A 24,732-nucleotide genomic window follows, 5' to 3' on the forward strand; every position below is an offset into this window, starting at 1 on the left:
AGAAGCGAAATATGTTTCTTGACTGCTCTTCCTCTTTAAGGCATGACACACAAAGCAACCTTTAGACTTGTAAAGAAAAAAAATCTAAATAATGATATTTAATTCATATTCCCAGACTACAATTCTCACTAGTCTTCTGTGACCTAGTTCTCTTGCTATTTGTTTAAAGACTCTAATGAGAATGTGAAATGAGCTGGGTTTTTTTAATCCGTAATAAACTAATCTATTTCCAGAGCATATCTGTAAAAAACAAACTGTCTTTATTACAGCCAAAAAAATGAAATTAGCTGTATGTTGTTCCGTTCTTCTCCCCAAGCCAAATGTATTTTCTATTACCCTCAGTGTTTTGACTTTTTCAATGCAAAAAGAAAATGAGAACAATATGCTGAACAGAACAAAGCTCAGAACCCTAATACCTTTAGCAGGCTCCATTCTTGGAATTTTATTCATTATTGATATCAGAGTAATAAATCTATTTAAGTCAGTGGAGGTGGCTGATGGGAATTAAAAGAAAATTTAGCCCTTAAGACTTTGTCTTATGAAAGAACAAGAGTGAAAAATATGGGGGACTACTTGCAGTGACACACAGATTATTTTTTTTTTTTAATTTCTATTTTAATCAAATATTCCTTTAAGAATTATAAAGTTGTTGCTAGCCATGCAAAGGCTTCATATGAATTACTGGTTTGGATATTGGATTTGGATACAGGAAAGAAATGTAATATTCACAGAGTGAAAGATATCTTATCAAAGAAAGATTCTGGAGGAAAGTGTAGGAAACCTAACTACTAGGTATTTCATGTCAGACAACAAAAACAATTCAGAGATAGGTTTTTACTGTATTCCCACCAAAAAAAAAAATCACTAAATTGATACAGTTTTCATATATGCATTTCTACTTTTCACCCAATTTCTAATTACAACATCATTTTCTCCCTCTTAAGTTAGGCAAAAAAAGTCTGGATTATCTTTTTAATTTCCTGAAGTGTTGTCAGATTTGAGAAATATTTGTAGCAAAATCACTCTAGATGCATGTTTTATTTAATGCTACATTAATATATGTTTTATTTGGTATATTGATTTACTTTCCTCTATATTTCTATACCTAGATACCAAAGAGTAAGGTCAGTTCATGGATGCAAGACTGCAAAAAACTCTTCAGCGAAATCATAGAATTATTTGGGCAGGAAGGGACCTCAAAGACCACCCAGTCCCACCCCCTGCCCTGGGCAGGGACACCTCCCACCAGACCAGGTCGCTCCCAGCCCCATCCAGCCCGGCCTTGAGCCCTGCCAGGGAGGGGGCAGCCACAGCTCCTCTGGGCAGCCTGTGCCAGGGCCTCACCGCCCTCACAGGGGAGAATTTCTTCCCAAAATCTCATCTCAATTTCCCCCCTTTCAGTGTGAAACCGTCACCCCTCGCCCCATCACTGCCCTCCCTGATCCAGAGTCCCTCCCCACCTCTCCTGCAGCCCCCTGTCAGCGCTGGAAGCCGCTGTAAGGTCTCCCCGGAGCCTTCTCTTCCCCAGGCTGAACACCCCCAGCTCTCCCAGCCTGTCCTCACAGGGAGCTGCTCCAGCCCCTGAGCATCTTCATGTCCCTCCTCTGGACCCGCTCGAGCAGCTCCGTGTCTGTCTTGTGCTGGTTTCGGCTGGGACAGAGTTAGCCGAGTTCCCAGGCGCTGGCGCAGGGCTGTGGGTTGGGCTCAGGGCAGAACACGGCTGAGAACCCGCGGGCGGTTCGGCCGTTGCTCCGTCGCGCTCGCCCTCCGTCCGACTGTCCCGTTGCCCTGCTCTGCCGGCGAGGAGCTGCGCCAAGAGCTGGGAGGGAGCACGGCCAGGGCAGCCGACCCGACCCAGCCCAAGGGATGTGCCGTACCGTGGAACGCCGTGCCCAGTAGATAAACTGGGGGAGCTGGCCAGGGGGGTGGGTCGCTGCTGGGGCATCGGCCAGCGGGCGCTGGGCAAGTGCGTGTGCATCGCTTGTCTTGTCCTGGGGGTTATGTCTCTCTTCTTTCTACCTTCCTTTTCATTGCAGTTGTTATTGTTGTTAGGTTTTAGTTATTAAGCTGTTCTTCTCTCAACCCCTGGGTCTGGTCTTCCCCACTCCCAGTTCTCCTCTCCATCCCACTGGGAGGGAGGAGGGGTGAGCGAGCAGCTGCGTGGGGGCTTGTTGTGGCTGGGGTTAAACCAAGACAGCAGAGTAGGGAGGCAGAATTACCTCAGTGTTCTTCCCAGATCAACGTGTGGGTTTATTCTACATGTCTGTGCTACCTCTGCCGTTATGGGCCCTTTCTGTGCGGGTGATGCTAACGCATCTGAGCCCGTTCTGCCAGGTCCCGAGGATAACGTGCCAGTGTTGGGAGCGGCAGCCGAACGTTGGTCTCTTGCGTTTGAAGGGATCCATAATCATAGATGTTGATTTAATTTTCTAGGTGGTAAATAGGCTTAAGGAGGTAGGTGAAAATACCTATAACAATTCAAATTACTCTTTGTTAAGGACAAAAATCCGTCTATGCAGGAAACTCATGGTCCGCATGTTTTTAAAAAAAGAAGACAACGAAAAGGTATTTTACTTGATTTTCTGTAGTGAAATGTCCTCTGGTTCAGTCAGCTGATTCAGAAGAGGGTAGAGAAGTCAGTTGTTTTTCTCTGAGGCATAGTAAAAAGACAGAAGAGTATCTAGGATAAAGTCTCTGAACTTTTCTGGAGTGATCTCTTCCACTGGTCTGGAGCACCAGAAGTCCTAAATCTGAGTGACTAATTTTTCAACAAGTAAACAGTTCTGCTTAATCTTCCCCAATTTACAAATAGTTTTGTTTTTCTTTTTTAACATTAACTACCAGAAGTTCGTTTACAGTTGGGGGAAGGGGATTGTGAAACAGTAGATCTCTGTACATTAAATTCTAGTTTAACCTGTAATAATTTCTGTAGCAAAAAACTATTTAATAGTATATGAACAACTGATTATATGGATGTTTATGTCTTGGTTACAAGATTTTTATCTGAAACACTCGCTCAAGTGTATAAGATGGTCTCTAGAGAAAGTAGGTTTCTGTCAGTTGATTATCCAGTTTTCTTTGAACACAAATATTTTTACAGACAGCCTTCTGTAGGAGTAAGCATTCTGTCATTGTCAATTACATTTAACCAATAATAGATTTTTATATTGATAAAAAGCAAAATTGTAGCTAGTAGTGATCTAACAATTAGTAAGAATAACTTCATGGACAAACCTGGTGTGGTATTCTATCATCCTTTTTATGATATACAAGGTGATAAGGCCTTCAAATCTGTATGTTTATATTTTAAAGTTCTCAAAACCAAAATGTGATAATGTATTTTAAAGTGGTTTCTTTTTCTGAGGATGATATTTTATTAGAATAGAAATTGCATTTTCTACGTATGGAATCCCCAAAGAAATGTAGGTCATCTGGTCCTACTGCGGTTGGCATGTGGGTTACTTCTTTCCCAAAAGGTGGTATCAGAAGTTTTCTTTAATTAGAGAATCTGAGGAAACAAAGTGCTGTGAATGCTCACAATGTGATCTCCTGAACTAGAGCAGTTCTTACCTTAATTTATAATGAAAATGTTGGGGTTTTTTTTAATTCTTTCAAAGCTTTAATGTGTGCATATAAAATTCATCATCAGTGTTGGTCAGATCAGGCAGGAACTAATCACCTCAGACCAGGAATAATGATATAACTTTCACCACTTCAGTCCATGGATTTAGCTTTGAGATAATGAACCGTAGTCAAAGTGGTTCCCTTTACTGCAATATTTTTTTTCAGAATGCACACTAAAGAAAAGTTTTGCCTGTTGCCTCAAGACTATTACCTTTTGTTTGAATAAATTATTAATAAATCGTATGTGTATTGAAGTTACATGGCTTTACTTTTCTTACTCAACAAAGCTGCCCTTGTTAGTCTTGCTATACTAACATGGTAAAATAACTTAGAAGGTTTGTTATTGCCCTGATCTCCACAATAAAGGAAATTTTCTGTGTCAAAAAACTTTAAATTCTCAAGTCTCCCTAAAACCAGAAATCCTGTGATAAAGATTTTGAGGTTTTTTAATGGAAGAAATGTGTCTGTAAGCTCTTTACTTCATATCGAATAGCTTCCAGTGATGATCTGCACCACTGACAGATGAAATATGTTATCTGGCTATAAATGAGCAGAAAAGACATTAGCTGTAGACAAGGAGTAATTTTGATGACAATTCTTAAGAAAACAACAACAGAAGTAATTACAATAGATTGTTCTGAAGCCAAATATCTGCCACAGATTCGTGTGTGTTAATGCTCAAAAATGAAATAATCTATATTTAAACAATCTACAATTATAAATTGTGGTACTCTCTCTTAAAGTGTTTCTCTCTGTATTACAGAATTACATGAGTTTGTACAGCTAAAACCAGCTTTTTTTAATTTGGCCTTGTGAGTCTGACTGAGGAATCGTTAGCCTGCAGTAGATGATCCAGACCTTGAATACCTTCTGCTCTGTAGCTGGATTCTCTGAAAATGTGGGTTTCTAGGCACTGCCTTTCAGAGTACCACCCTCACTGTCCTGGTGCCACTCCTGAAACTCAGAGGTTTTCCACTGTAAACCTCCAGACAGAATTGATCCTTCAGTGTCGATCCTTCCAGACATCCCCTGAAGAAATTACATGCCCCGCAGCCTCGTCGTGAGTTTAGATCCCCCGAATTGCGTTTTATATTCTGTAAAGCCAGAGATACACAAATTTTGCAGTTATGGTCTCTCTTCTTCTGGACAGGGAAAGCGTGAGTTATACAGGCATGTCCACACAGGTGGTCAGGATGCACAGACCTCCATCATTCCTTTTTCCTATAGCCTAGTCCTGTCTTTCACTCACCTCTTGTAGTACATTGGAGACAGAGCTCCCTTCAATACTCCTGTCGGGTTTCTGTGCCGTCGCTCTGGTACACGGGGACACTTACCACCCAGCTCACAGCTTTAGTTACACGAAGGGACTGGGAAAATTTCCTCTTGAGGCTGCAGCCTGCTGCTGGTGATGAGATGCCTCCACTTGAGTGGAGGATTAGGGGCCTAATGACCTTTCAGTGCTAATTCTCTGCTAGTTGTCTTGGATCCTCTCTTGGCATCTTTCTGGGTATTCAACCCAATATGCAGGTTAAATGACCAAAGAGAAGTGTGGCTGTAGAGGGGTTTAAGATGCCAGGCACATGGTAATGTGTCATTATCATAAAGAGAAAATAATGAAGTTCTGGCAGTAACCAGAATAGCTGTAGATAAATAGGGACAAATTCCTATGTCCCAATATTAACCTGTGCTAATGAACCTATACACCCAAATGTACTTTTGTAGCTTTTTCCTGAGCATTCACAGTGCTGATGCTCGTAACACAGTTCAAATGATGGTATAAACCCTGGGGTAATTCAGGAAATAGTATCTTTATAACAACATTGGTTCAGTTTACAGTTTTGAGATTATCTGTCAAGTATGGTTGTGTGTGATGTTCCATGTATGTTTGCTTTGGTTTTTAGCTCCAGACCAGTCTCTCTGAACCAATGACGTTATCCAAGTCGATCTCACTTCCTCGTAGCGCGTATTGGCATCATATCACCCGGCAGAACAGCGTTGGAGAAATCTACAGTTTACAAGGCAAGTTCCTCATAAGTAAATGCCGTGTCCGGTAGTCCTTCCTGTTTGACCAGAACTCATGCAAATAGCTTTTTATTTGTGCTGGCTGTTTTCTCTCCATTTCATTTTATCAGTTGTCAGGAACCTCAGCAGGATTCCCAGATTTACATAAAACAAGTTTCTTTTAGTCATTTTGTAAACTAATGGTGAAAATTATTCCCAGTATCACCACATAAAGCTGGATAGACATTTTGGCTCCATGTAGCTTCTCAGTAGCTAATTAATGTCAGGGTGTTCTAGTGTTTTCTTCCAATGAGATTTTGTGTGTATTTGGGCAATCTCAGGGTGCTCAATTAAATCTACATAAAGTGGCTATAGGAGTTGCAAGATTAAAGCAAAATAATTCTGTGAAAAAGAACTATTCTTGGTGAATGTGCTTGGTGAATCGTACGTGTGAAGTGTCGACTTGACTAACTTACAGGCCTGCTGTATGTACTTCTGATATTTTTCTGCCTACAGTTCTTTCTTGTGTTCAGGTTGTAAGCTATTTGCTTAAGACTTTGAATGCTATAATTAATGTAACGTGATGGTGATTCACTGCTCCTAAACTGAAATCGCTTTGTATCTTTCGGGAAACTGAAATTATTGTTACATTTAAAGCACAGACCTTAGACCTGTTTGCACTTTTAAAGCCTAACGACTTATCCTTAGATATTCCTTTGTATTACTTGGAAAGGGCTTAAGGACTTCTCTCTAAATAGTCTGTCTGCATAAGCAATTTACATTTAGCTAGGAGGTTAGAAACAGCTCGCCAACAGGGACACCCAGTGCGAGAAAACATAGTACATGTTTTCATTAAAATAAGTGAAATGCAGTATGTAGCTGAAAGACATGATGTAAATTATCACGTAGATTAAAATCAGCAGGTGAGGTGTGAATTCAGTGGGTGACTCATTAAAGGGTACAGCATTTGTTTCCTGTCATCCCCCATACAACAAAGACAAAGTGAATTTCTGATCATGGTTATAGTCTTACAGTTAAATAACAGTAATGGAAAAAAAGAGAATAATCTTCCAGAAGTTGTTTGTGAAAAAAAGTTGTGTTCATAGATCACCTTAAAAATATTCATTGTGTCACTGCTATTTTTTAAATGAACGCAGTAAGAATGCAAAAAAAAAAGTTTATTTGTAGAGGTGTGAGTTCTTCTCGTGTTCTTGATGGGGCTTTCCTTTGGCAAAAAGGTAGGAAGCATGTTGTGATGTACACGGACGTGAGAAAAAGGAACGGAACGCTGTTCATTCCCTGCAGTCTTCTGTTTCTTATAAATGGCCTTTGCAATAGCTTGCTCTATGAAGTAATAATTCAGTGTCTACACCAACTAGCTTTGCAGGGCACAACATACTGGAAGCATATTATTAAAAATGCAAAAATTTTACTGTTTGGAAGTACGCAGATTTTATTCACACTTCCATTGAAACAGGGGACTAATAAATATTTCAGAACTTAAGACTTTCGTTTCTCTTGCATGTGCTGTGATGACTGACACTTGAGAAAGCGTAGCTGATTTCAGGAGAAACTAGCTCAGTTGTACCGGTGGCTAAGGAGTGCATCCAGCGGACAATTTTGTCTCCCTCTGGTTGCAAAACTTTTGCATGCAAGAATATTATTCATTATCTGTAACGAAGTTCTCTTCGAACCTTCTGCTTCAAGGGCTAATTAAATGCAATGTATTTGTACAGGAGCTTAAGGGAGCGCAAAGTGTGCCTGTTTGTCCCAATACCTGTTCGTGCTGGTGCTCTTTGCACAGCAGAGACCTGCCGGTTGTCAAAGCATCAGCCCACGGATGCTTCATGGGTGTAGGTGGAAGGTGGGTGGCGAGAAAGCACATTGCGAACATCCCCCTCGCTGCAGTACAGCAGCCAGCTGAGAGGAGCTGTTGCAGAGCAAGAAATTGCTTGCTGCTGCTGTGAGCTCCTCTGAGCTTGAAAAGGTACATTACACCTTCAGAGAGGATTTTCTTTAGAGAATAATCCATCAGACTCGGTTCTGCATTTCATGAGTGTTCCTGACAAAGCTTTTTACACTCAGGGAACAAATTTGAAAATTCCACACATTCCTCCGGATATCTCACTAACAGTGAAATGAAGTAACTAGTGGTGCCTACCTGTGCTCAGGTTTCCCTCAATACCAGTAAGGTAATGGCCAAACTCTCTATTAAGTACGTGTGAAATGTTTCCATAAGGGGAATTATTTCAAACTTGCAGTCTGAAGTGACTAGAGTTTAATTAACAGCAGCTGGTGATGTATAAGGAGAGATGAATGTGGGCTCCTACTACCTTAGATAAATCGACTCTTTGGGAGTTATTTAGCAGTTGAATTTAACTTAATTAGTAGTGTGAGGTGATCAGATAATGAGTAGGCTGTAGAGTAGGAAGGTGGGGTATTTTGTGGTGGTTTTGTTGTTGGTTGGGTTTTTTTAAAAAAAAAGACTGCATTTCAGATGAGAAAAGGCGACTCAGTCCATGGGTTTGTCACCCTCCGTCGGCACGTGACAGCACTTGGGTGGAAGGGCCTGAAAAGATTGAAACGCAGACTGGTAGTGCTGGAGGAGCACAGGTTGCGCAAAGTGCCCCCAGATGAGGCGGGCTGGTTTCTCTTTGCACAGCTCTTCTCCCTCTTGCACCTTCCCGGTGCTCTTTCGGCTCTTGCTTGTCGGGGGGAGCCGCGTGGCGCTTGGCTCCTGCCCGGCCCCGCGTCGCTGCCGGTGCCCTCTCCCGTGCAGTGCCGTGGGTCCGGCGGAGCCTCCGGCCACGTGAGCTGGCACCGCGGGCCCGTCGGCACTGGCCTCGGCACTCCTCTCCCGCCGGCGGGACGAGGGGCGGGTGGCAAGCCCCACCGCCGCACGCGGGGAAGAGGAGGGGAGTTTCTCCCTGCCGCGCGGGAGAGCAGCCCAAGGCTTTCACAGCCATCGGGTTGAGTTCTGGTCTAAACCTCTCTGTCGGAGTGATTTCACTTGAAGTCCCAGCTGATCCCCACGGCCTGGCAAACAATGCCTCTTTCTAAAGGGTGTGTGTTGCTAATCCAGATCTTGCCTGTAACTACAATTCAGAAATGAAGTAGTGTCCTTACAGATTTTTATCTTAAAATAGTTTGAGTAACAGAATAAAAGAAAATACTATTAGGTGATCTTTTGTGCATACATGGGTAGATGTAAATGAATTGTCCATTTTCATGAATAATAGACAGCTCTGTGAAGAATCAGAACCCAAAAGAAGATAAAGTTTCATTGATATGTCATGCCCTCCTATACATGAAGGTTTACAAAACCGCAAAAATTACAAGGCAAGAGCACTGCTGTGAGCTGAAATCATGGTTAAGAGGGAGAAAAATACAGGTACAAAAGGCATGTAAGCATGAAAAACCCCTCTGTATGTGTCCTTGTAAATCTTTGTTTATTGTCATTACCTGCCGTATGTTTTAGCACTGTTTCACAAGACATAAAAAATGGAGAAATGAAGCACAACTCTTTTTATACAGCGAAAGGTAATAGATGGCATTAATGCATGGCGGTTTTTTAATTTTGCATTTTTGGGTTTAAATTTGCTTACGATGAAAAAAGGATTGCAGACTGAACTTTCAGCTAGCTGAAACATAGCTCGTTCTCTGCTCCAAAGAATGTGGGTAGTACAAATTCTAAACAGTCATTTTGGATATTATTAAATAAGGCCAAATAAAATTTTGGTATGGAAACCTACATTAGCTTTTTGTCTTGCAGTTACTGAAATCTCTGAGGAAATTATGTTCAGAAAATCTAATTACAGTCTGGCCTTTCTACAAGAAATTCAAAATTAAGAGTCTCTTTCAATCACCCCTGTTGTTTTTGAGTCTGGTTCGTATTCCTTATTTGGACTCTAGTTTTGCCATTCATACTCAAAGTGATGAGCGCCTACCCACATCAGCAGTCCTGTTCGTTTCTATGAGAGTACTCATGTGAAGGAACATATATTTGTGTAAGAATTACAGCGGGAACATCTTACATCTCTTGAAGAGAACAGTAATGCTTTTTTCCACAGTAAATTGCTTGTCGCAATTTGCTTATCACAAATGCTTATTTGCACTATCACAAATGCTTACCACATTTTGTTGTGAACCATAACAAAGCAAAAAGTATATTAAAATGCCTGCAAAGAGCTAGAGTCTCACATTTTTAAACTTAGCGAGGAACTTCAAGAAATGAAACTGTAGTCTTTTCAGTGAGACAGGTCTTAAGCTGGAAGCATTGCCTCTGCTTGGAAGTACATGTCAAAATCAAAACCCTACAGAAGTAAAAACTGGCCTCAACAAATTCTGTAGGCATTTTGACATTGATACAATTGTCTTTTGTGTTTCACACTGAAGATGCAGGGAAAAATAAACCTACTTTGCAAACCAAACCAGAGGGAAACTCTGGCTCCTCTTTGGCCTTGGTAAGCAAGCCTGCATTGCCCCTTGTCTTTTGGCCTTGTTAGGCAAGAGCTCACCCTTCTCTTGTTTTTAAGTAGAATAGTGTTAACCCATTCAGCTAAAAGGTTTTGTATGTAAAAGGGAGACCAAGTCATACACAAATGATTTTTCCTAGCTAGCTCAGTTTTCAGCCTTTTCAAAGTAGAAGCTCAGATAAGTCTTTAAAAACAATCAGAGAATATTTGCTTTGCTAGATATTTAGAAGGGTTTGAATCATCCTGTTCAACCCCCCTTAGGCTAATCCTGCTGGAATTTCCGATGTGGGCTTCTGCAGTTTTATGCAAATTAAAGTATGTAAAATGGATTGGAGGACATTCGTCATTTTGGCATTTCCATTGTTTGTTGATATGCCCAGCAACATGGTACAGAATCCATTTTCCCATCTAATCTTGATGCCAGAATAACGTGAATGACACAAAATGTGAGAATGTATCTGTTACATAAACCTGCTCACTCAGTAATGTTTCACTAAGTGCCTACCAGCAGCTGAAGCTGAAATGCTTTATGGCCTGCCACCTTCCTGTTGCCTTTGCTGCATCTCATCAGGACTTCCACACTAGTAAATGGAGCCTGTAAAATTTGGAGTATGAATAAACAGCACCTGAATCAAGATACTTACTGAGTAGGAGCTAGGTAAGAGCTGCATTATTTAAAATGACTGTATTGTGGGGCTTCTCAAGTCTTATGCGGTAGGTTTGATCCTTTTCTTCTGAGCTTTGAAAATCTGTGTAAAATAGTGCCTCACTAGTCTGATTTTGAAAGGGCATGTCAGAAATGGGAAATGTCTTCCTCAGAAATCAGTAAAGAACCTCATTTTATTCAGCGGTGATTACTAGAGCTAATTACTGACAAACTGTGAAGAGTATCTTGACATGTTCCCTTTCATCCTGATAAATGATTGCTGAGGTAAGAGGTTCTTACAGTTATGAGCCATGAAAAATAGGGGAGGGGGGGCAAAATGAGATTAATAAAGCATATTCTCTTGTCAAATTCAGAAGTTCTGATTTCATTTAAGATGGCCTTCCTCTCAGATGATGATCCTGCAGTGAGGTCACTTGCCAGTGAGGTTATCCTGTGCTAGACCAGAGAGCACAGAAGTCACCGTGAGCTCAAGCTACAGCTTAAAGCCCAAACAGGGTAAGAAGAGCAATTAAATATTGGCTGATTGCTTCCTCTCCCCTCCAAAATGTAAGTTCTTCAGTGCAAACTACACAAATTCTTAGTTATAAATCTCTTTTTATGTCTTAACTTAATGAGTTTGTGAATACCTGATGATGCTGGCACCTCGCTGGCTGTTCGTGTGAGAAGCAAATCAAGCTTTGCCCCGGCTTAGCTTAACCAAAACCAGGAATCTTTACCCAGAGTTAGCTTAAGACCGACTACAGTCAGGCTGCAGTCATTTGATCTCTCTGCTGTGTCGTAAAAGTCAAGGACCTGCACGGCATCATGAGAGCTGTCCTTCGGTGACAGCGTACATGTAGTGGGAGAACAGGCGTAACCAGCTCCGAGGATGCTGTCGGCTGTCTTGGAGTGGCTGAACAAGAAAGGTTCGCTGTGCTACATCAAAGAGAAAATTGAAATAGTTGTCAAAGGTCAATTTTGTGAAAGCTGCTTTTTTTTTTTTTTTCTATTAAATCGTCTCACTAATAAATCCACACTGCTCTAGCTCTGAAAATCTTGGTTTGTGTTAAGTATGTTAGAATCAAGAAGGTTGTCGTCGGTTCATTTTTGTAATTCCAAACAAATTGAAATACATCTGAGCTGACAAACCAGGTTTTCTAGTCAAATCAGCCTAAGGAAGCTGTGGCTGCTCCATCCCTGGCAGTGCTCAAAACCATGTTTGAGCCTTGAGCAACCCAGTCCAGTGGGAGGTGTCCCTGCCATGGCAGGGGGTTGGACTGGATGATCTTTGAGGTCCCTTCCAACCCAAATCGTTCGTGATTCTATGATCAGGAATGCATTAAACCCCTGTTCAAGGAACTGTTTATACTTCTTTTTCTTTCAATAATGATTTTTAAATTAAGTAAAATTTGTTGAAATTGGCACTTCTATAGAACATGTTCACAAAAGTTTTTATAATCTAGAAACAATGTAAGTTTAGAAAATAGGCTGTGTAATGGCAAGAGTGGGGGGTTGTCAATAATACCAGCTTTGCCAGCAGTAATGAGGAGAGAGGCCAAGCCCAAGTATTTCAAGTGCGATTGGTTGTGTTCTACTTGAAGTGGAAAAAAGATCCAACCCCCCTTTCGTGTTCTAACAGTCATGACATAAGATGGGATCATATAAAAAGATATTTAACTGCCTGTCTGAAGTGACATAGCGTTGATCTATCTGCCTGTTATGTGTTTATTATGAAGTTTAAAATATATTTGTTCTAGAGAGAGTACCGTAAGATCCCAAATACATTCCTGTTAAGTGTCTGTAAGATTGTCTTTTATGTGTGTCTCAGTTACTAATATGCAACAGTGTTATGGTGACAATATTTGTGGCATGTGACATACAGTCTGTTGTTAGTACAGACCTATTTATTTCCATGGTGAGGCCAATTGAAGCACAATGGACACCCTACTCTGTTCAGTTTAATCAAGCTATAGGAGTATGTGCTTAGTAACTCCACAGTGAATTTCAGCTGTGCAGAACAGATTAAAAAAAAATCATAGTAGTATTTAATAGAGAGAAAAAAAAAACTTAGGCCATCTTTCCCTCTCTATTTGTCAAAAAAGCCTTTTCATCTTGGTGCGTTCTTATATCCTGCCAACTTTTTATTTGATCAAAATGATACACTGTAGGAAACGAAGATAAATTTCACAGGAATAAGAGCTATGAACAACAATGGAGATTTCCTCCCAGTGCAGAGTCAGCAAGGCTTCACCAAAGTGAAAGTTTTTCATCTTTTCCGAAACCAAAGTCTGCCAACTCCTTGCAGTTCCGTGTTTGCATACCAGAAGCGAGTTTGCTGTTTTGGTGCTGGATACTTGCTTGTCCTTCAGAATTCTTTGAAGATGCCTTTTGGGAAGGGGCTTTAACCAAAAGCTCATTGCCGTGAGTTTAAGGAAAGATGAGGTATTCTGTTACAAAGCCGTATGGAAGACAGGAAAATGCAATACCAGACTGGGAGAGAGACGAGAGAAAGGACTCGGTAGGTACTGGAGGAAGGGGGCACTTAGTGGCTCAGTGGTGTTCAACTGCAGGCTCTGGAAATGGCGTTGTGGCTGTCAGAGGCTCTGTCCTTCACTGCCTCTGGCAGAAACGCCCACGGGAGGGCTCAGCGCCGAGTAGCAGAGCAGCGTGCGGTGAAGCCGCACCTGTCCCGGCTGCAGGGGGTAGAGGTGAGGTCCTGCATGGAATGAGGCAGCAAACGCCTTCCCTGCAGAGTGGGGATGAAACTAAAAGATCCTCCGGGCCGCTCTCTTTAACGGCGTAAACATGGATGTTCCTGCTGCTGGCCTGGAGCACCTGCAGCGGGACTGTGCCGCGGTGGCTTTCCCTGCCGGGTGGCGAGCACCGTGGGTGGCTGTGTTGGGGGAGGCACGGCCTGTCGCCCTGTGCCGGAGGGGCTGCTCTGCCCGGGTCTGCGGGCTGAGAAACTGGGGATGCATCTTCTCTCCGCCTCTCGTCCACCCTGGACTCCCATCCTCGCTCAGGGTAGAAAGCGGGGTCTTGCCCAGCCCACCGCTGTCCCTGGGAATAGTCCTCGGTGGGGGCTGCCGCTGCCAGTGCTGGGCCCCTTTTTTTTCTCTCCAAGCTCTGCTGAGCCCTGCACAGCCCCTGCAGACTGTTCCCAAGGCTGTTTGGCGTGAGCTGAACGAGGTGCAACTTGCTCGTAGTCACTATTATCACACACCTAAAGTAAAGCATCTACTCTGTTAATTGAATACTTAGCTGAGAATTAGCTAATTGTGCACAGGTGTGTTTTCAGCCTCCAGAAGACACATGGCTAGTCAGTTGTATCTATAGCACTGGTTTTGTCTTTTCTGAATGAAATATAATTTAAAGAGGATTTTGATCAGTCGTTTGATTTCAGCTTCCAAGAAATATGCTCTTCCCCTGGCTCACAACATTGCTTATTGTTCTTGCGTTTGACTAATTAAGCATTTGAACGCTCTCTTTTCCACCCTGTACTTCTGTAAAATTGTCATTACTGGTTATGGTGCGTTTTCATGGAAGTTAGTGAAAACTGTGTGAAGCAAGTTTTCATTTTTACCTTCTTTGGTTACTTTTCCACACATCTACAATTACGGAATGTTTTCTTCCTAAGTACCTGTTACACGTATGCCAGAGTAGCAACTCTGTGTCCATACACTTGCCTACTTTTTTGCTAAAGTAGGAACGAGTGTTGCTTTTTAATGAGGTCTTGGCATTCTGTGTTAGGGTGTCTAATGGGAAGTTGTCAGATTTCCTGGTTTCTTGGTCGTGGACTGATGGCACCAGACTGGGAACGCAGGAACCCCAATGTGCTTTCCATCTCCTCTTCCTGTGTGGGCATCCCAAGTTTTGGGAATATTCACAAGCAACGGTGTTGCTGAAAGTATGGTTCAGAGCCTGTTTACGTAGAGCATTGAAGCTCAAACTTTAATTGGAAAAAGCCTGTTCTCATCGTAATTGTTACAACTGCAGCATCGATTTAAATGGTTGGTTCTTGACAGACTTTGGCCACTTGTTTTCATCCATTATTGCTGTTATACAGTACCAGGATGTCTCGGCAGGTTTTCAGGGCTTCTGTTTGTGAGATGACAGTCCTATCATCACCAAACATTTGATGTCACAAGCGTTTTATGATGGAAAAGATAACCTGCTCTGGGTTAGGAAGTGGAAATGTATTTCTCTCAGTCTTGTCAACTGTCTCATTATTCCCCATTCATCTGAGCAGGTATTTAATTCTGAGAAATAGCTCAGCAGTTTTTCATCCCTTTCAAGCCTCTTATAGAAACACTTTCCTCTGATCAAGTATGTGCATTTTGGTTTAAGTGTCAATCTGTCTGTGAAGAGACTTGTTTTTCTCCTAACTGTCACCGTATCCTAAGACAACCCATTTTTAACAAATAAATGGGGGGTAGGGGAACAGCAGGGCCAGGGGCAGCAAATACTGAACGTTATCTGTACCAGGGTGTGATTTTTTGGTTCTAACATGTGCTGGTGTCTATCAGTAGTAGTGCCTTTTGACTGTCCAGGGTACCTGTGAGAAGGTCTCTTCTCAGTGCCTGCGGCTGCAAAAATCTTGCGCCTTCTAGACCACAGGTCTCCTGTTCGTGTAGTGTAAGAGTGAGGGAATGGGATTCTTCTTGAGCTTCTTTATCATTTTGTACCATTTCCTGATTTGCTGGCAGCATTTCAAAGCAAAGAACTACTCCATGTTGTGCTCATGGATTGGACCAGCACCAAGGTGTCCTGGCACTGAAGAAATATGAAGAAAGGCTCAAGATGCCTCTTCTCATGCTCTTACTACCTTAGCAGTACTTCAAACCCTGTATCTAACTGTAGGAGTGAGACATAAATTTTGCTGTGCTGTTTATTGTGTAATGAAATGCCAAAGAGGGGGACAATTTCGGCTGTTATCTTCAAGGGGAGACTGGTTTTTTCCTTATGCTGCGGTAAATCAGGAACATTGACACAGACATGAACAACACTGTGCTACTGCGTGACTACTATGAGAAGGGAAGACGTACAGGAAATTTGAATAGAGTCTGTCTACGTTTAGCCTGTGCCCAGGGCTGAGCTGTAACAGCCGCTCCATCCCCCGATGGCCCCCACCAGCCAGGGAGGGGGGATTGGGGAAAAGGAGAGCAGAGCCCTGGGTGGGAGGGAAACAGGTTTAATGAGACACCCCCAGCACCAGCAGAGACACACACAGTTATACTCAGCCAAATGAATATCCAGCCGTCACAACTGACCAGAGAGCTGTCCTCAGGGAATAAGCAGAGTCAGAACAAGAAGAGGAAGCCCAGGAGAACCCCCCCTCTCCCCAGCCAACCTCCCCCTTTATACTGACCAGGCGTTACAGGACGGGCTACCCCTGTGGCTCACTCAGGTCACTGCCCTGGCTGGTGGAGCTGCTAACGGCCTGCCTGGCCTGGTGGGCTGGGCTCTGTCCCAGGCAGAGCAGGACAGCATCATTGCTATAAATATAAGATACTTATTTTGCTTATTTAAATGTTCAAAACCATGCAAGATGCAAAAAAACCCCCAAACCCTTCATAACTAGACAAGAAGGAGAAGCCAATTTATTGTGAAGGCATTGGTCCTCAGCTGTTGCAAGTCATCCTTGCTCGTGAAAAAAACACATTCTGCTGACCTAGGCAAGATTAAATCCTTTCCCCGTTACTCATGTGCACAGATCACTGTAGCACAAACAGGACTCCTGCTTTTAAGCATTTCTTCAGTGGCCCGTGTAATTATGTAGAGCCTTTTTGACTGAAGTTAATCTTTATTCTAATAGTCATGGATCTCTGCTGGATTTTTACATGGTAATGTAGATGCATTTTATATGATAAAATATCTGCACATTTGCGTCAGACTTAAAAGTCATCTATATGAAAGAGATTTCTTTTTCTTATTTTTTTACATTGATGTGATTAGACAAAGAAAAACCCCACAAAATGAAAAAACCATGAAACCACTGAGAATATCATTGCAACTGTGGAAGTGGCTTAATAAAGCCTTCTCAGTACCATCACATAGCATGGAATTGTCCCAGCACACACACGGTGGCCGTGCAGGTTCATACGTGGAGAACGGGCCCGTACCATCACGCTGTCAGTAAAGCGATGTCCAGCCTCAGCAGCAGGGTGGTGGCGATGCCCTTATCTCCCTGAAAACAGTCCCGGCTCGGGAGGAGCTCTAAAGCTGAACTCAGCGAGTTGCTGCTTGAAAGTATTTTTTTTAATCAGAAGTGACAGACGGAATTAGCTTTGAACCCTGTTTTTACTGGCCTCAGAGGAGTGACTGAGAGGCAGTGTGGCTCGTGTCTGACGGTCTGCACGGCATTTGCAGTTTTTACCTGCCTGGGGAAGAACATGAAATCTAACAATTATTCTGGCGTCTCTCCTGGGCAGCCAGGCACTGTTCTTCAACCGTAACGCTAGAGTGTAGCTACAGTTTTAGTACATACTGCTTGAAATTTGTTGTTTCGTGGAGTGCCCACTGAAGCCATTAGCCCATCGAGAGAATTCTTCCTAGGAGAAAATTACTCAGAATTAGTTTGTAGCGTTTTATTTGAAATGGGAATATTTATATGTATTTTGCTTTTGCAGATGTACTTAGAAGAATTAAGTTTTTCCAGATAGTTACAGGTGGGTTTTTTTGTCTGGAGTTTTACTAGCAGAAACCGAATACAAAACTCATGGGTATCAGTGTATCAATCGTTCCCCAAGTATATCCTATGAAAATGGTAACAGGATTTTTAAACCTACACAGTGAATAAGCAAACAAAGTAGTATTATGCAGATCAAAATGAAATACATAATTGTAGGTAAGATGTACATGTTAAGACAAACCATGTTATAAAGTGATCATTTCACCATGAAGAGTTTCATGTATTATCATATATTACTTTTGGATGCATTGTTGCAACACAGATGTTATTTCAGTATGGAATCTCTTCTGAACTGTATACCTAAAATACATCAAGATGTACCAGAGCCTGAATAATGTACATTCTATGTCTTGTAAAGTACATATTCAGTTCTAAATAGCTGCAAACTTGAATCCAGCTCACATCCAAGTGTTTTTTCCTCACAGAAGTACGTGTTAGATCAAAAGTATTGTTTAGAGTTAAACTGAAAGTCATGTTATGTGTCAGATTTTTTAGGTGTGTTTATGAGACTTCATAGACGTGAAATGTATGGCCAAGTACAGCAGACTGTAAATCTCCTTACAGCTTCTGCGTCAGGCATTTGTCTTTCATGAGTGGCCCAATGTACATTATGTTCCTGTTAAAAACATTTCTCACTTCTTTTCTGTGTAACACTGATTTTGTTTCTCATAGATCATAAATGGATTTATTCCCTGTTATTCAAATGTCTATGATATGCAAATAGTTGGTGACAATTAGGTCCAGTATTCCTGTTATGTGACAGAACAAAATGAGTGCCAGATCCCAATCTGCTGTAGATCAGCATAGCTCTGCTAAAGAGACCTCCAAGTGTGCTTGCTAAAGAGGTTCATGTTTCTATTCTTACCCTACATAATATACCAGAAATGTTTATTTCTCCACAGTTACGTATGCTTTGTGTGTTGTTATTCTGTATTTGTACTCTCTGCTATCACAATGCAATGGTTAACCGTTGCTGTTTTAGTGTGCTAAAAACATTTTTCATTTGAAACTCGTTCTTGTCATCCTAAAGTGTGTTTTGCTTAGCAGATGGATTTATGTTTTGTTTTGTATGCCAAACTGACTTAGGTTTTTTTATGTTGGTGTTATGGCTATGTGCAAAACAATGCCGCTGGCAAGTGTTTGCCGTGCGCTGAATCTAGTGTCTGTGGAAAGTGTGATAGACACACTTACTGCCCTGTGGCAGCTGGAAGCCTCTTTCCTGAGGATGGGCGCTTCGGGCACAAAGACAAAAGGAAACTTTCTGATCTGGATGGTCGCAGCAGAGGTATTATGGTTATCGCAGTATTGCACCGTTAGACCAAAATGCAGATGCCTTTGACAAGAGTTTTCTCAGGGATGATAAGGAATTCAGGTCTTTCATATCCACTGTGACCATCAGCTCACTGAAAGATGAAGTGCAGGAGCAAGAGCAAAGCCTACCTAGCAGTCCACGTTCCAGGATGTTAATGAGAATTGTTAAGTTGAAAGGCTTCATATCTTCAAGGGCCAGTTTAGTGAAAGGTGTTTGTGGTTGGTTTTTGTGCTTGCTCGTTTTTGATAGGAGAAGAATCCCTGCGTGGATTCTGATGCACAACTTGGAGATTTAAATTACTCTTAAGTGGTAGCAGTGTCTTGATTAAAAGGGTGCCTCATTTCCTTATGCTCCTCTCGATGCGTGGAGTAGGACTGCCTTTTGACTAAACAACAAATCCCGTTTGAAAGCACCGACTGCTTGGTGAGAAATGCCACGGCTGTGTGATTCAGAATGCTGAACTGGCACACGCTCGTTAAAACAGCGCAGATTTGGTCAAAATATTCTGATGGGTGGCTTGGCAAAGGCAACCTTTATGCCCAGTTAGATGTCGCTTGAACGTTCCATGGAGTCAGGCGCTGTCGGATCCCCGGTTGCTGGCACGACGCTTTAAAGGCGAATGGGGGTGTAAAGGCTCTGCTCAGCACGAACAGGCTCGTGTTCTGAGGCCAGATCCGGGTTCAGCCTCTGTGGTCAATGGTGCGTCTGTGCCTCGGCCCTGCTGAGCACTGTGACCCTCATCCCCGCCTCCCCTCGCTCTGCAGTGTGGGGCTCAGGGCTCAGCGCCCGGGGCTGCAGCAGGGCTGCGGCAGAGGGCTCACGCGTTTGGGACGACATGGGGCTGGGGCCTGGCGCTGAACCGGTCAGCACGGAGGTTGCCCCGAATCCCCGGGGGTGCCTTGCCGCGGGGGCGGCTGCAGCCGTGGGCGCGCGTGTCAGGGGCGGCTCCTGGGAGAGCTGGCGAGTGCCCGGGGTCTCGCCAGCTGCGAGCGTGGGGCTGGTGCGGGAGGTACGTCAAAGATGGCAAAAAGGCTCCCCGTCCCGCTCAACACCGTGTGTCACGGCAAAGGATTCGTAAAACACCATGAGGCGTTCCAGGTACCTCGGTCGATGGGTTTTTTACTGACCATGCCCATGAAAATCTGAACATTTTGAGAAGTTTGTGGGGTTTTCTTATAAAGGATTTCTGTGATAACCTTTTTCTTTTCACAATTAATAAATCATTTTCTCAGTTCTCATAGCTTATGCTGTGAAGCATGATTATTGGACTAGCACAGAGAATACAATAGTTTCTTCCTTCTGGAAAAGAGTGCTAGATACATCCCCCAGAAATTATCGAAAATAGCTTGTTTATCTCTGAAATTAGGGGGTTTTCCCACTGAAAAACAGGATGATTTGGAGAAATATTACAACCACCATTGTAGTTCTATGTATGTCACTGAGATAAAGGGTGTTAGTCATTAAATATTACTAATGTCTGATTCTGAAACCAAACAAATAATTATGCTTTAATTTCTTACCAGGATTCCTCAATAAATGTTTAGTTTTAATTGTTTTACTGTTACGTTTGTACTGCTAACATTTCACTAATGTGAAATTTCAGTTTCATCGTTCCATTTGAAAATCTGGCTCAATTCAGGATAGAAAATAGCTGAGATACCTCAGGGTGGGAGGGAAGGGGAGGTGGGAGTGGGAGGATGTTTTCTGAGAATTTTTTTCTGGAAAGACAACTTTTCAAAAAAGTGAATAATCAATATTGTATTGGGTCCCTCCCACCAAAGAAGCTGTGTGCCAGGATTGAAGCTCATTTTTGATAACTGCTGTATTTTCATGGACTGGAGAGTTTCAGTTTGGATTTGAGCTTGAGCATGTTAGAAGAGGGAATGCATTAAACTCTTTATTAAACTCTTTCTTCTCTTGATTACTAATGGCTCAGAAACCTTGCATTGTACCTACGGCTCACCTGGGTGCTGTGAACAGCGAGCACCCGTACACTCTGGTCACACTGGAGCAGGGCTGCACATCATTACGTGACCTAGAGGAAGGAGTGTGTTTCGTAGCATAGGCTTTTGTGATCCTATTGGAAATAGAGAGGGAAGAAGAAGGTGAGGTTATATTTTATAGTGACAAAAAATGAAGCATTTGTTCTCTGCCCTGGGATGTTAACAATGACACTGCAGTGACAGTAACGTGTCGCCTGTTCCGGGGCAGAAGGACAGAAACGTATGTTCTGCCTTCTGGCGAGAGCGCCACTGAGGCGTTTTATCTGTCAGATCTCTCTGTGCCTGGAGTGCTCCTGGAAACACGGGGTCTGTGTGCAGAAACACGTGAAACTTCACAATTCCACAAACCAAAGTCACGATGAAAATAGAAAACGTGTTCTGAATTACACGTGTGGTTTATAGCAAAAGGAAGAACATCAGAGATGTCAATTTTATATCCATTACCCAAATATTAAGCAGTTGTTTATGTGTGTATATATATATGTTTATATAATATAGATGGTGCCCAAACAAGAAATTAGCTTTTTAAAGACATTGTTAAATAGCTCAATTTTGACAGAAGGTTTTGCATATCAAAAACTATTACTGGATTTCTTCCAGTGACTTAAAAGTTTAAATACAAATGTTCCAAATTGTTTGGGAGTCCTTACTTTTTTGACTGTATGTTGTGAGGAAGCGGCCACAAATAATATCACTTTTTCAAATATTTTGAGAAATAGAATCAGTATAATCCAGTAATTGAACACACTATCAACAGTCAGCAATTAAAATCCATTTCTAAAATGTCTTATTTTAGAGAAAAAGACTAGGCAAAGAGTGTAGTCTGTAAATATCATTCAGTTAGTTGACTCAAATTTACATTCATTCATTTTGCAAATAAAATTAATAAATCATAAGAAAGTTTACTCAAAGCTGCTTTTTAGCTTTGAAAACTGCTTGTCTTTTTTGTAATATAGATCTGCTCATAACCTTATTTTCTCACAGTACATGCATAAACTAACGGAATTCTAGAGCTGTTCTTGGCTAGACTTGGCTTGTATATTGCTTCATTTTCTTAATTGTTGAACTAAGACAAATCACTTAGGAGTGGCCTTTTACTTGATGTGTTTATGCTTTGATGACATTCGTGTTCTTTATCTTGCATTTCTTCTAGCAACAACAGCCAAAACCAATTTTGGACCTCTATCCAGATGGATGTATTTGATCGTTTGTTAGTATATTTTCTGGTGATAACGGCTTTGTTGTTTTCAGGATTGCATTTAACATGCCGAGGAGATTAAGCACTAATATCAGACAAGAGGAACTGTGCCTGTGAACAAATTACCTTATCAGTAATGATTCTTAAAGGATTAGCTCAGACACAGATTTCAGTGAACTTCTAGATCATTGATCAGCCTTGTCTTAAATATTCTAATTATTTTAATTTCCAATTGGAATATCCTAGCAAAAAGGAGAAAAGGTCGTACTGACCTCCAACATATGTCCTCCCTGTCACTTGAGATGTGATCCATAGATCTATTCTGTAATTTCCTGGTAGTATAAATGTAATAGATGATAGAATTGTAATTCTGTTCACTGTGGTAGCAAAGGCCATTGCTGTGTGCAGTAACATCCAGGCAAAGACAAGAGCAAAGAAAAAAAAGCCTGTCACAGCACGTTCAGATTTTTATAAGAGAAATAGAAAACACTGTGATAAAAGACTCAGATGAAAGGGTGGATGAATGTGGGCATAGTGCTACTCGTTTGTGTGCAAATTTTATCTTAATGTTTAGCCTTTTCTTCATATTAAGTATATTTTTTGTTGTTCACATTGAATATCCTTACAAGAAACAGTAAAATATTTTCCTTTATTTGCATTTCTGTCATTCTAAATGTAATAAGCTTACAGTGAGATGATATAATATAATATACCCGTGAATGTCATAAAATCATAACCTATCATCAACATCTCTGTGGTTTCGGACAAAAATATAGAGTAAATATGATGAGAACAGTCGGTTTTATGACACCGTCTTATTATACTACTGAAATGGCTGAGACCTCTGCTTGGACCAGAGGCAGCTACGCTTTACCCAGAGGACAGGCACATTCTCCACTCATTGTGAGACCGAGAGACATGAACTATTTCTGTAAAAAGGAGCAAATTAGCTGAGCACCTTCCTGTAGGTCAGCTGTCACGTGCACAGTATGTAGCTATGGACTACAATTAGAGGGCTCAAGGAGCTAAATTTAACGTCATTATTGCTGTTGAGTACCAAAAAGATATATGTCACTGCAAGAAAATGTGTTTCTTGCCCTAAGGAGACTTCAGATTTTCTGCAAATGGAAAAAGGCCAATATTAGGTCAGACCTGAAATCTGCTTACTTTGGGTGGAAATTCCCCATCTTTTTGGTGGGGATAAGGAGTGACCTCTGCCAGAGGTCATTGTATACCAATGGACTTTTTACAGATTTCAGATGTTGGAATGAATCAATGGAGGTTAGAAATGAAATGAGAGGAGCATTTGAAAATGCAGGATCAGGGTAACTTCTTAGTCTGTAATTTATCATATTACTTTTGCTGGCTATGGGGTGGATGATTTATTCTCATATTTAAAGGAATTATTGTCTCAGAAAGTTTATTTTCCTTCTCACTTAGCTGGTCTCGGTCTACTACTAGAGCTTCTCATTAAAGATGACTTTATGAAATAAATGTTAGCTGTTGCCTTTGCTCCCAGTCCGTTAACTGCTAATGAGTAAAGGGTGGGTTCTGAAGTCTAAACGATGTCTTAACATCTAAGCCATGAAAACAATGTATGAAGCAGTTTTTAAAGACTACAAATGTGGTCCCTGTGGTAACTGCAAACTTGGCCAAACTAATTGGCTCATAGACCAAGTGCCATTTTGTGATCAGAAGAGACAGCGGTTACAAGACTGCCTGAGCACATCCATGTCACAGTTAAAGAAGAAGGTAAGTAGCGTAAATACACCTCCAGACAGAGCTTTGTACCACTAGATGTTAGGCCTTTAAAAGGAAAACGGGATAGGCTGAACCGGGAGGTGTTTTCAGATTTTTTTCCTGTGTAACTGTACACAAACACAACTGTTTACAAACCGCGAATTAAGTCTCTTACAGAGCAGCAGAGACACTGTAGTGAGGCAACTTCTGCAGCTTCTAGTTTGATTCAATATTAATCATTGTTAATCAGACCCGTGCGGATCGGTTTGTCTAGGATGCTGACAAGAAAAGCGCGCTGGTGACTGCGTACAAATCATTCGTGTGTCCGCCCACAGCTGAACCCCTTCCCAATCGACAGCGACCACTTCAAAGGAGTGCCTTGGCGTGAGGGTGACGTGCTTGGTGAGAGAAGTTCAGTTGTACTCACTGAAATGTTGTGACAGAGGAGCAGGGTTGTTGGCTGTCCTGCACTAACAACGTTCTGTCCAGACCGTTCAGCTGACTGAAACAAGAGTGCCTGTGAGACGGGCTGTGTTTCGTGTCTGTGAGTACTTTCACTGTTTGGAAGAACTTTCCAATGCATGTCTGTGTACTTTACTGCTGCTCTTGGACACTGTGGTGATCTCAAGTGCAGCACCAATCCCTTTTTCCTGGAAAAGTGATTTACTATGCATTTTGACATGAAAGTAGGCATTTCTTAGAGCAGGCTTATCTTAGTTCTGCATGTAGTCCTGGCAGCGGGAAAACTGCTGTTTCCTTAGCAATATAAAACCTGCAGTGCTGGGTTCCTTTACATAATTTCAGTGTAACAGCAGGATGGAGACGTTAATTTTCTGGTGACGTTTTTAGAAGTTGAAAATACTCCTTCTTAGAATCATAGAATCATTAAGTTGGAAGAGACCTCTGAGATCATCAGGTCCAAACATTGACCTAACACCACCATGCCCGGTAAACCATGTCCCTAAGTGCAACAGCTACCTGTTTTTTGAACACCTCCAGGGATGGCGACTCCACCACTTCCCTGACAGGCCTTTGGGCAAAG

At 42.0% G+C, this 24,732-nt stretch overlaps 1 protein-coding gene across 1 annotated transcript in view; it reads left to right on the top strand.

The window, feature by feature from the left end:
- The window catches only part of DOK6 (docking protein 6), a 243,584-nt gene that overhangs the window by 196,845 nt on the left and 22,007 nt on the right, over positions 1–24,732 (top strand). Inside the window, exon 7 of the mRNA XM_086469280.1 lies at positions 5,526–5,643. Coding sequence (XP_086325406.1) covers positions 5,526–5,643 — 118 coding nt within the window. The remainder of the gene's footprint in view (positions 1–5,525; positions 5,644–24,732) is intronic.

Source organism: Leptosomus discolor, chromosome 8 (assembly GCF_034619465.1).
Source record: "Leptosomus discolor isolate bLepDis1 chromosome 8, bLepDis1.hap2, whole genome shotgun sequence".
In the NCBI taxonomy this organism is placed as follows: domain Eukaryota; kingdom Metazoa; phylum Chordata; class Aves; order Leptosomiformes; family Leptosomidae; genus Leptosomus; species Leptosomus discolor.